The sequence below is a fragment of the Cavia porcellus genome, unplaced genomic scaffold (genome assembly GCF_034190915.1).
Source record: "Cavia porcellus strain 051 isolate PalLab524CR breed Dunkin Hartley unplaced genomic scaffold, mCavPor4.1 scaffold_31, whole genome shotgun sequence".
Lineage (NCBI taxonomy): Eukaryota > Metazoa > Chordata > Mammalia > Rodentia > Caviidae > Cavia > Cavia porcellus.
Window position 1 is genome coordinate 7689639 of NW_026947514.1, and position 12329 is coordinate 7701967.

The 12329-nt window shown below is 32.5% G+C and overlaps 1 protein-coding gene across 5 annotated transcripts in view; it reads right to left on the reverse strand.

Moving 5' to 3' along the window:
- Nucleotides 1-12329, reverse strand: part of Papola (poly(A) polymerase alpha) — a 64857-nt gene that overhangs the window by 23668 nt on the left and 28860 nt on the right. For all 5 annotated transcript variants that reach the window (XM_063241176.1, XM_063241179.1, XM_063241175.1 and 2 more), the window contains 8 exons: nucleotides 11329-11440; nucleotides 10325-10414; nucleotides 10096-10234; nucleotides 8443-8515; nucleotides 6903-7023; nucleotides 5868-5952; nucleotides 757-810; nucleotides 93-212 (listed from right to left, as the gene is read on the reverse strand). In XM_063241176.1, the coding sequence (XP_063097246.1) occupies nucleotides 93-212; nucleotides 757-810; nucleotides 5868-5952; nucleotides 6903-7023; nucleotides 8443-8515; nucleotides 10096-10234; nucleotides 10325-10414; nucleotides 11329-11440 (794 nt within the window). The remainder of the gene's footprint in view (nucleotides 1-92; nucleotides 213-756; nucleotides 811-5867; nucleotides 5953-6902; nucleotides 7024-8442; nucleotides 8516-10095; nucleotides 10235-10324; nucleotides 10415-11328; nucleotides 11441-12329) is intronic.

Genomic DNA, 12329 nt, shown 5'->3' on the forward strand with positions numbered 1-12329 from the left:
CAGTGATACTATTTATAAAAACTGCCTGTAAGCATCTACGGATGAAGCTGAAAGAAGGGTGGGAAAATGAGATTCATCAGAAGGCTGCTTACTTGTCAGGATTTTCCTTGGGTGCTGGGAATGACTGGGGATTCACATGAGCCAATGTAATAAATTCATTCTTCTCCAAGCTTCCAACCAGGATTCGGATTTTTGATTCCACCAAGCCCACCCTGAACAAATGTCACTTACTATTAATGAAAGTTTTGGTTGAGTCTACTCAAAAATCAAATGTTTATGTAAAAAATATGAAGATTACACCTAACTGAAAACATATAGTAAGGCGGTTCAACTGGATGAACTAACTACCCCAACCCCAATGAACTCAAAAGCATTGTACTCTACCAAAAAAGGCTTAATTGAGGAAAGCACATTTCATCCAAATCAAGGTTACAAAAGATAATCCCACAAACTTTCACTTATGAGTATGGTCAAAAAAAAAAAAAAAAAAAAAAAAAAGAAAAATTAGCAAGCTAAAAACAAAGTACTTTGAAAGAAAAGTACACAGCTCTTTAAAAACCAAAAAATAAAGAGGTATATGGATTCCCTCCTTTCCTAGACTTCCATCATCAGTAGTAACATTGTATTTATGAACAAATCAAACCAAACTTTGTGTGGTAAGGGCTTCCATTTCCTACTGTGTCTATCCAACTCATTTGGAAGTTTACTTTTTCTTTGGAAGTTTACTTTTTCTGTAAAATCTAAGCTACTACTCACCATTCCAGGCGTTGTTTTTCTGTTGGCGCACTTGCTAGAAGTACAATATAATGCCTTTGAAGATAAAGACAACATGCTATTTATTTTATTTATGTGCTTTATGTTGGATATCAAAACCATAATATCATGATTCATTACAACTATAGGTCAAACATCAGTTTAGTAAGGCTGCAATCTCAATATGCACACAAAATCATGTACTGAAATTCCTTAAATTTCTAATGACTGGTTAAGTTTAATATTTCTGGAAAAACCTGATTCCAGAACTGTGAAAGAATAAATTATGTTGCTTTAAATTTTCTGGGGGAAAAAAACGATTTTTATGAATAATTATTAAAACAGCAGCTGAAGTCAAGAATAAGTTGTGCCTAGTCACTCTAGTAGAGAGCTCTCTACCACTTAAAGAGCCACTAACTGAAGGAAGTATTGTTCAACAAACATGTTTCAATGGAAACAAAACACCAGGGCTTGGCCCCACACACATAATATTAAAAATGACTAACAACATCAAATGTATTAGGCATTTAAATGAACATGAAATGGTCACAAAATTAAACGGCAAAATCAGCCCCCATGATCAGCCCCCAAAGTAACTAGGTAAGTTTCTGTGACAAGAAAAAAACACCATTAATCCTGAAGGCAAGCAAAACACATGTGATTTCTATTCAGACTTCAATCTCATTCAAATTAGTAAATTTTTTCTTCAGAAAACACCACCATGAAGAAGCATGTTATCTTTAGGTCAATTTAAATCTACTATACCTGACACAGAAGTCTATCTTTTTCAGACTAATAAAATTCAGTAAAATAAACCTTCCACATTATCCAATAAGTTCTGGAAGCTAAATTTCACAGCAGAATCTTTATTTCAACTCGCAAGATGACAACATTTCCAGTAACATGGATATAGCTAGAAAAGAGACAATATGGCCAAAATCCCTTATTCTCCTAAAGGTCCAAAAGCTTTCTGATGCTTTCTCACATCTTAAAAGTATGGTTTCTACCCAAATATAAGTCTTACTAGAGCCAGAAAAAAACTGCCATAGTTCTGAAGAAATAATATATTTTAAAGACTTTTTACAAAAGGTAAACAAAAGTCTAACAAAAGCATTTTAAAATCATGCTTCCTGAAAACAATTCAACTATTGTTTAAATTGTGCTCACAAAATAGGAAAAACTAGCTCCAATTCTTTGTAACCCTAGATTAATCCAAAGACTTGTGTACATCATCTGTAATGGGATAATAGTACTGGTCTTATAGGCAAAAACACTTGAAAGTTCAAGTAACATTATTTACAAATTAACAAGGCAAATATACAGAAAGAAGTGTATATATATACATATAGACAAAAATGAAACAGACATGTGTACATGTATATGTGAAAACAAGAACAAACCAGGTCATGTAAAACTAAAGCTCACGCAATGTGTATAAAGAAACCCACACCCAGAGCCATAAATTGAAACAAAACTCCTAGTTGGAATTTGCTAACTTCTTGGGCTATTAAAAAGAATGTGCCTTAGGACTGAATTTTCTTGAAAAGGAAAAAGAGATTGAGGAAGAGCTCACTTATGTGTGTAAGAACTTTTAACAGACAACAGTATAAGAACCTTGCATGCCCACACAATCTTACAAAGTTGTCTGGGATTACCTAGTATAAGAATAAACTTCCAATTTCTTTTTTTGTCTTTTTCATTTTTATCAGTACCGGGGATCGAACTCACGACCACCTGCTTGCAAGGCAGGTGCTTACGCTGCTGAGCTAAATCCCCAGCCCCTAAACTTCCAATTTCTAAATCATTCTTTACAACACTGTTATACTGAATATTCTTAATCAACACCAGTCTTCAACAAAAGCTTAAATGATACAAGAGAATGGTCTCTATTTATAAAGACAAAATAAACCGGAATACTCGAAATATACACTCATTTGAAGTGAGACAAAACACACAACCTTTGATGATAATTCAAAGTTTAAAGCTTCTCAGTATGAAGTTTTTTACCTTGATTGGTATTCAAATGCATGTGGGAGTTTCTTCTCTATACAATACTTACATACAAATTCATATATCTACATGTAAGTGAAAGATTCAATAACATTTATGAGGACATTTTTTACTCATTCACATTTATGCAAACTGTAATTGATGGTAAGTACAGTAATTTAGCTTTAGAATATAAGCTGAAAATATTTTTCAAGAATAATTAGAAAAATAAAAACTCACCCCCAAAAATTAACACTAAAACCGCAATTTCTTTTTTCTATAAACTGGTTTTTTAACTTTTAAGAACAAAATTACTATTCAATTCCCAAGGTCTTTACAATAAAGTAAAAGCACTTTGTAAACTCGTTTCTGTACCAAAACGTGATCATCTATTTCACAAATGCCAAAGCAATCAGTAGTCTTAAATACCTGCATAACACACTAAAGTCACTATAATTGCAATAACCCTCCCTCTCTTCAAATTTGTTATCCTATAATTTCCAATAAAAGCTATCAAAATGTATTTTACACAGATAAAATCTGATTATAATACTTCTGTTGATTTGTTGTATTACCTAGTAATTGTTTTCAAAACAGCATTCTCGAAGTAGATTTTCTGGCTGTTTTATCTCAGTATTTGACCTGTGTAGACTGTAACTCAGATGTTAACACTGAAATTCTTAAAAATCCTTGCAATTTTCTTTTACACAATTCAGAACTAATAAGTACAATTAAACATTTTGTATGTTTAAAAAATGTTAAGGCTAAATTATATGTACCTCATTAAAATTATAAATTAATCTTGTATACCGAAGACATTTTGGCTTTGCTAGTAACTTTCTTCTTTCCTAATGAAATGTAAGGCCTGAAATGACAATGCATGACTACTAATGTCAAGGATGTACCTTACTGTTAGTAATTTGTCAAGTTAAATTATGTTAAAGAACTATGGGAAACATTTTTTTTTAAACTGTAAAATTCTATCCAGGCAGGCTGGAGAGAATATTTTTTTGTGGAATAAAATTTGTTGGCTTTTCCAAGAATGCGAAGTGTATTTCAAATTGAAAATTCTGCATATACCAAATGATATTTCAAAGATACGCTCCAAAAAATGTTTAACCAACTTTCAATCAAGGGAAAAAAATTCCAATTCAGGATATAGTCAATCATTAGCATATTAAATATTAAAGAAACATTTTTTAAAAATTCAATTACATGAGTACCTCCAAAAGTCTAATATTAAATGATAGTCACTGTACCTTAAAAGGAGGTATTTCTGGAGTTAAAAATATAAATAGAACTAAGTATAGACAAAACTAACATACTGTCACGTCTTCAAATATTAGTTCCACATTTTAAACTTGAATCCTCCTCAAGTCTACTTCCTTATACGTTGTCACTTTCAATAACCTAAAAAGATGACTGTTTCACTAACGTTAAGGCTACTATTCATACATAATCTTTTTGTCAAGATTGAGTGGTACTATTTGGCAAAAAGTAAGGTATAGTTTTAAAAAACTGTTTAAAAAAATATTAAGTTTTAAATTAAGGGAGGACCTAAGCCAGGAATATGCCAGACACCTAAAAAAGGGAGACTAGGGCATGGGCAAAGGGATTCCAAGTTTGAGATCCACCCTGAGTGAGACCCTAGGATAAAATAAAGGCCTGGGAATGCAGTTCAGTACGCAGGCCTGGAGTTCAAGCCCAAGCAACTGGGGAGCAGCGCACAAACAAAGTTTGAATGTCCATTCATTCAAATGACACTGGAAATGTCATTTTCCAAGATAATCTTTCACAAAATGAAGGAATCCATTTATGTAAGCACATACTTTCAAGACCCTCTTAATCATACAAAACAAAACAAAACAAAAAAACCAAAAAAAAAAAAAAAAAAAAAAAAAAAACAAAAAGAATCCCTTTTGTTTTTTTAAAATAACGTCTAGCTATACTGGCCTGGCTGGTCAAACTTGCTGCAGTCCTCCTGGCTCAGCCTCCCGAGTGCTGAGACTACAGGTGTGAGTCACCCTGTTTGGCTGAATGTTTTTAATTCTCAGATAAAGATGCTATTTTTCTACAAGATCTTTCTTTATCCTTCTCTTTATATGTAATTATGTCTCTTAAAACTATTAGTATGTTTATTAAACACTCAAAAACTTCCCTCAAATTTTAGTTAAAATAAAAACCAAAACATTATGTCAAATGGAAAGCACAATTTAAGGAGTAACAAGAGCATTCTATGTTATGCTATTTATATTTTAAGACAGTACTCCCAGAATTAAGCTGGCTCAATTATTGCTTTTTTATGCAAAAGGTAACAAAAACAAAACACAGAGACACCAGGAAGATCACCATTCTTTTTTTAATTGGGGAAATAGCATAAAATAATCCTGCTTAGATTATTACGAAACACAATCCATTGTACCATCAGATAGTCAAGAAAGTTTTTAAGCATTAAAAAATTTTCAGTGAGACTTTTGGCAAATTTTTAGCCCACGTCAAATAAAAGTTTAAGTGTGTGGTTTTGGTTTTCTTTTTTTTTTTTTTCTTAAATAAAAGTGTAACTTACATTTCTCATTAAACCAATATAATTAATGAGGCTTTTCACCTAAGGCATTAACTCATTGTATTAAAAGCACTAATAAATCAATTCATTTAAATCCCAGGAAAATAGTTTGTATAGGTTTTTGAAGGAGCTTGACACTGGAGGAAAATGGTAGGCCAGTAATTTTAGTTTTGAAAACACTTAACTCATTTTATTCGCTATGTGTGTGTGCAATAGCTATTAAGGATAAACAAGTTTCCAGAACCACATGAAAATACTTAAGTTTCTTAACAGAAAACCTAATCACAGATCTTTGCAATTCACTCGTTTGCCAAGGTAAGACAGAATATTGTATATGACTGACTCAATCCTACAGAATTGATACTGCTACAAATGTAGTAGCTCATTTAGATAAGGTAGCAAAGCAGTAAGAGCCACACATGATTCCAACAAGAAAATACAGTTTCCTTTGTCAGAAGGAAAATCCAAAACTATATCACTCTAGCAAGAACACATACCATTTATAATTAAACCATTAGTGCAAAGAGCAACATGTCTGACCAACATGCCTTAAAATACATACTTGTACTTTTGAAAGAAGTTTGGAGCTTCAAAAAGTTTGGACCACTCTGCCTTACTCAGCAAAATTTCATCTGTGATAGCAAGACCTAAATTAAAAACATATTAAAATGTTTGTATTCTTCAGTCTAACAATCTAAAATTTTAAATAAATATACCACATGCATTCAGGTACAATCCTAAAATTAAATGACAAGCATTTTAGTTTATGTCTTTAGAGTATATTCTAACATAGTATAATTTTTTTCAAAAAAGCTGGAGCATTTTTGAGAGCCAGATTTCTTGTAAATCATCATTACTTTGAAATGCCAATCCCAATCTCACAGAACGAATTCCTCAAATCTCAAGCACTGTTATCAAAGAAAGACAAATTTCCCATATATGTACTTTGTATCTCCTTTCTAAAAACAAGCTAGATGCTATGGCTTAAAGGCATTAAAAGCATCACCCTATAAAAAGCCTCTTTGGACAAAAGGAAAGGATATCAAACTTCTAAATTTAAAGGTAGCACTGAAAGATTTTTTTCTACTTCCTTGTCTATTTACTATCATGAAATAATCCTATTCTGATTATTTCTCTGAAAGGCCAGCTGGTAAGAACTATGGTTTTAAATTTCAAAACAAACAAAACCCCAAGAGGTTCAAGAAAGTTCAGAAGCTTCTTCTGGAATAAAGGATATTTTCTCCAAATCTGCTCAAAGTTCTTTCCCAGGAGTATAAGCCTACTAAGAGTTCTTCACATCATCCAGTGGAGACAAAATGTTAATACTGTTTATAATTTTATACAGCAGCAAAACAGCACTAAGCCAGCCCTTTAAGGCCCAGCTAGACATGATTTTAACTGTTGGTTAATCTTCACATATACAATCATAACTAAATCACCCAAAGGAAATCATTCTTAAATATTTACTGTAATCAAAAATTAACACCAAACTCCACTTCAGTGAACGTGTTCTTCATTGAAGTGCACAGCTGACTACTGAGTCTACAATGGCACGTAACCTTCAGGTATGAAGGAGAGCATAAGGAGAAACACTTACCTTGTTTAAACTCCTCAACCATGACCATCCGTGTAGAAACGGACACATTGTACGTGGAGTTCTGTTGTGGGTATGCTGGTGTAATTATAGGCATAAGATGGTACCTATCACTGGGGTTTACCTACATACAACAACAGCCAATCAGTTTCTTCAAGTACAATGCAACAGATACTTGGACTTTTTACCCCTTGTTAAACTGAACCCTGATTAAATTTTTATCATTCATAGCTGGAGTTGAGAAAGAAAAATCATGAAAGGAGAGATTATACAATCAGAGACTTGGTATAAACTAGTGGTTTGTTGTAATCATTTTGGCATGATTATTTTAGTAACCTTACTACAAAAAAATGTGTCTTCTAAGCAAAACAAAACAAAAGCCAAAAACAAACCTAAAAAACTACTTGGGAATCTACTGGTATTTAGCCTTTCTTTGCTCAACAGAACATTTTTACTGCTCACACAATTATAAAGAAATGTACTACTTCAAGTTATTCTGTATAAAACAAAATGGAAACTAGTTTTTAATGCATCCTTACATTACAAGGTTAATCTTACTGACACACAGTGAAACTACTTTGTCTACACTGACAGCATTTTAAAAGGTGGCTGTTAATCTGTATGCTGGTGGTAAGCAACATTTCCCACCAAGGAAACTATGAACTCACATCCTCCAAAATTCAAACTTGGAAGTATACAGTCTAATATAATTAAACAATTTAAGTTTGATGCTGCAAAATACGATAGCAAATTAATTTAGAAAAATGCAAATTCATAAATCATATTCTAACCCAATTTGTTTTTTTAACCAATAAAGCTGGGCATGGGAGCACATCTATAATCCCAGCACTTGGGAGGCTGAGGCAGGACTGCCTTGAGTTCGAGGCCAGCCTGGGTCTAGTACAGTGAGTTCAAGTCCGAATCACAGAGTAAGATGCTGTCGCTAAAAAAACAAAATAAAAACTAAAATCTAGTAAAATTCATGTTAACATTTAAAATGTGCAAGCAGCAAATGTCGTAACTTCCCAAGAAACAAACAGAAGTTCTTCTTTAGCCCAACCATGTTTTTGTAATCTAAAATATTTAAACCAATATTTACAACTATACATGGTGACTAGAATGATACTGCTTAGACGTTATCTACTACGTGCAAACCATTAAGCAACAGCTTTCCTACCACATCCGAATTTAACAAAGTATTTAGATCAAATGAAAAAATACAGGGATTTTTAGTATCCTTTTATTTTTTTAAAGCACAAACGCCCACACAACTTTGATTTACAAGGTAGTTCTATATAGATTTAAAATGTTAGTAAAATTTATATTAAAAACTATTTACAATTAAATGTGGTTTACAGGGTACATCATTAGGCTTCTCACATCAGAGGACAATTATAGATGAGGTTATCTGAAACAAAGTGTCATACAGATATGTCCACTCATACTTTGCAAAAAGCTGGGAAGTCTCTCTGGAGTTTATGCAGGTGACTTTTACTTGTTATCGCACAATGTGAATTTGTAGGGGAAAAAATAATACACTAACCCTTGGGTCCCATACAGGCAAATTAAGATTGCATTCTTCAGGCTGTTTCAATAGCACTGGATTTGGCCATTCCCTGTTCAAAAAGATTGTAGCACTTGATAAGACTACTGGACATTACCATCTAAAAGTATTTCGTTAAACATACAGCATTTGTGAATGTGATCCTTCTTCATTCATTATGGTATATAATACCCTTTTATGTCTCCCTGTTGTTGTTACAACTATTTGTTTTCTATGAAATCAGACCATTTGGGAGCATTCTCAAACTGAGTCATACATATCTACCTCTCCAAACACCTAATAAAGCATTATTTAAATATAAGACGCACCAGTCGAAAACAACGTGCTCATCTCAACCTTGAATAAGATAAATCCTTTTCAAAGACAAAAATCCTATCTTTATAGTAGTTTCAGTCAAAGAAAAATGAGCATAAAAATTACTTCTCATTACTCTCAAAAGGATATAATTACAAAAGTTAAACAGTTTAGAAACTTTTTTTTCCCTTTGGTACCAGGATTGAACTCACAAACTCATGCTTCCTGAACAAGCGCTTATGCCACTGAGCTAAACCCCTTGGCCCAATTTTTCTATTTCACAACTTAAAGATGGTAGTAAGGAATAATGTAGTAAGCTGTGGTTATGAATACAGTATATGGGAAGCAACCTATAAATTAGCTATCTCAGTCTTTTTAAGGAAGAGAAAACAAATGAAAACATTTGTCTCCTTCCATATCAAAGTTAGCGTCCTGAAAACAAGTTTATATAGGTGTAGCCTTCAGGGAAAGATGCTGTATAATCTGATAACACTTCTAATACATGATCAAAATGTGCTATCAAGTTGCAAAATAGCAGGATGTACATCAGAAAGTATGCCAGTTTGAAATTCTAATTGGTCTCTAATTTTTATAAAATTACTAGCGTAATTCTTTTTGCAGACAGGAGGGTTATGAGTAGGCAGAAATCAAGAAGAAATATTTAAATCTCTAAGATAAATGGGATTTAAAAAATCAAGGATCAGCACTGTAGAGGGGCAAAGCAACTACTATGAAATGGCAACAATCTTCTTTAAAGGAAATCAGGACTGACAAATGTAGACATCTTGAGATAAAGGAACTTTAGTAACACAAAAAAAGTCTTCAGGGTTAGTGAATAATCTCAGTTAAGAACTACATTTTTTCCAATTACTTTATATTGATTCACTCTTTTAAAGTTTTTTTTTATAAAACTGACATCTTTAGTATTTTACTAAAGATAAATGAATTGTCTTGGCTGAAACAAAAAAAAAATTATAAAAATATCAATGGCCTATCGCTTTAAAAAGTATTTGAAAAGTGAAAGTGATGTGTGTTAAGTTTATCCAAAGTGATGCTCCAACCTATCAAAAAACGAGCGAATTCCAACTAAACTCAGGAGTTTATATGGAGGGCAGGTTTATACAAGTAGGCACAAATAGAATCTGCCTTACTATCCTGAAAGCCTTGAAAAAGTAACAGTTTGCCATTTTATATACAATGTGATCTCCCAAAGTTACCTAAAACAGCTAATCCATGAACTATGATTTGAATCTGAAGCCAGCTGCAGAAATGTCAGAAATAAGACTAAACTTCGGTGTCTACAATAAAATTTTATTTTAATATAATCTAAACACATACCATTTAGAAAATACCAAGAAAAATTTATGTACAAGAGTTGATGCTATTGCATTTGGATAAAGCTGGCAAGTTCTTGCTACTAGCATAGCCCAGGAAACACCACCGAGGAAACCTAATATATTGGAATAGATGTTGTGGCCTGTTGATAAGGGAAAAGCAAAAAGAGAAGTTAGTGTTGGATAAAAGTTTAAACATTTTTAATAAGCTAGCCAACAAATTCTGAACTCACGTTTGGCCCACAGTTTGATAGCTCTCAGAGTTAACCTGAAGTTGTCAATGTTTGGTACTAGATGTAAAATTTCATCGGTTACCCTGCAACCTGATTAATAGGAGTAAAAAAACAAAATTAAATCATCAAAGTTTAATGATAAAATATCTTTCAAATCTTCTGAGACTGATGTCATATTAAACAACTTATTTGATAGAAATTAACATTAAAGAGGAAAAAAAACCCCTAAAGCACTGATTTCCTCCCACAAGCCTACACCAAAAGAAATGAAGTGAAATCTGCCTCATCTCAAACTTGCAACTCATAATGAAAACTGTCAGGTGCAGTGGAAAACATCTGCAACCCCAGCAAAGCAGAAAGTTGAGACAGGAGGACAAGTTCAAGGCCAGCCTGGACAACTTAGGGAGAGCTTGTCTCAAAATAAAAAGGAATGGAAACATAGATCAATGGTAGAGTTCAATCCCCAGGACAGTCACAAAATTTTTTCTATAATAAGGATTCAATGCACTTAACTTTCCAAGAACTGTTGTCTAATAGAACGGTAACAAGCTATGCTAATATAAAGTAGTTCAAAAATAGCCCTCTTATTAAACCTCAAAACTGACAGAATTACAAAGGGATATCAGGATTAAGATTAATTAGGGCTACAGAGTAAAACCTACATCACTAGCAAGACTACAACTTCAGTCTTTTTGAGCGTCCAAGTATCATTAACAACAGAACAAGGCCGGGGATTTAGCTCAGAGGCTCAAGGGCTTGCCTAGTAAGGGGGTACCCAAAAAACCCCAAAAACAAAAACAAACAAACAAAAAAAGAATAAATATATTAATGAATAAAACCATGAGACCTGCAATAAAACTAATGCAATACTTTTTATATGACTCAGTATGGATTTAGAAAATGGCTATACAAAGCTTCATGCAAAAATGGAGCTAAAAACTACTACTTAATATTAGATACGAGCTCCAATTATGCAAAAGGAATTAGGCGTTTTTTTTACATACCATTAAGACTTCTTATGCATCTTATATCTAAATTTTTAAGCAGACTGTCATCTCGTAGATCCAAATCTTCTGGAATAGTCTGCAGTGCTAATCTTGCAAACAAAATATCAATCTAAAACAAAAACAAAACTTAAAATTCCTTATCTGTCAAACCATTTTAAAGGCACTTCTATTTTAAAATGTCTGCTTAAAGTCAGTATCTTTTCAGTAATTATGAACATGACAACATCCTTCAAAGTCTATGGTATATTAATTCATATCACAGGTATTTAAATCAGATGTTAAAGCATGGTAATATGAACTAGAACTTGTTCATACAACAACTTGCTATTTTAATCATAAAGGTGGCTAAATGCATATTTAAAATTAACTCTCCACTTCATCACTTACAAGTTTTAAGGTAATTGCATAATAAAGAATGACTAAATATAATGAAGCTATCTTCATAGTTAGCTCAAAAACACCTTTTGGTAAAATAAGGAGCTCCTTATATATGAAACTTACATGTCTCTATTACAGTATGGCTTATTTAATTTTAAATTAAAAGAAAACAAAAGTAAAACATTAAAAGTAGAGAAACATCCAGCAGAAATAACCAGGTTTTTTTTGTTTGTTTGTGAGACTGGGTCTTGCTATGTAGCCCAGGCTGTCCTTGAACTCACAATTCTCTTTCTTCCACCCCAAATGCTAGAATTATAGGCATGCATCACCACACAAACAACAACCATTATGTCTAATGTCAATGGCTTAGAAAATTCAACCAGCAAATATTTTTCTTTCATGAAAGAACAAAGAAATCACACATATCTGATAACTATTCCAAAGGTTAGGCTTTCCCAACACTAAATGTTTTTATAAACAAATCTTTTATAAGATCAGTTTTTAAAAGCAGTTATTTTAAAGAGCTTATTGTGAAGTATCACAAACACACACAATACGAAAGAAAAATTACTGTTACAAATTAATTATTCATGTAGTATAAATTTTATACTCAAATAGAT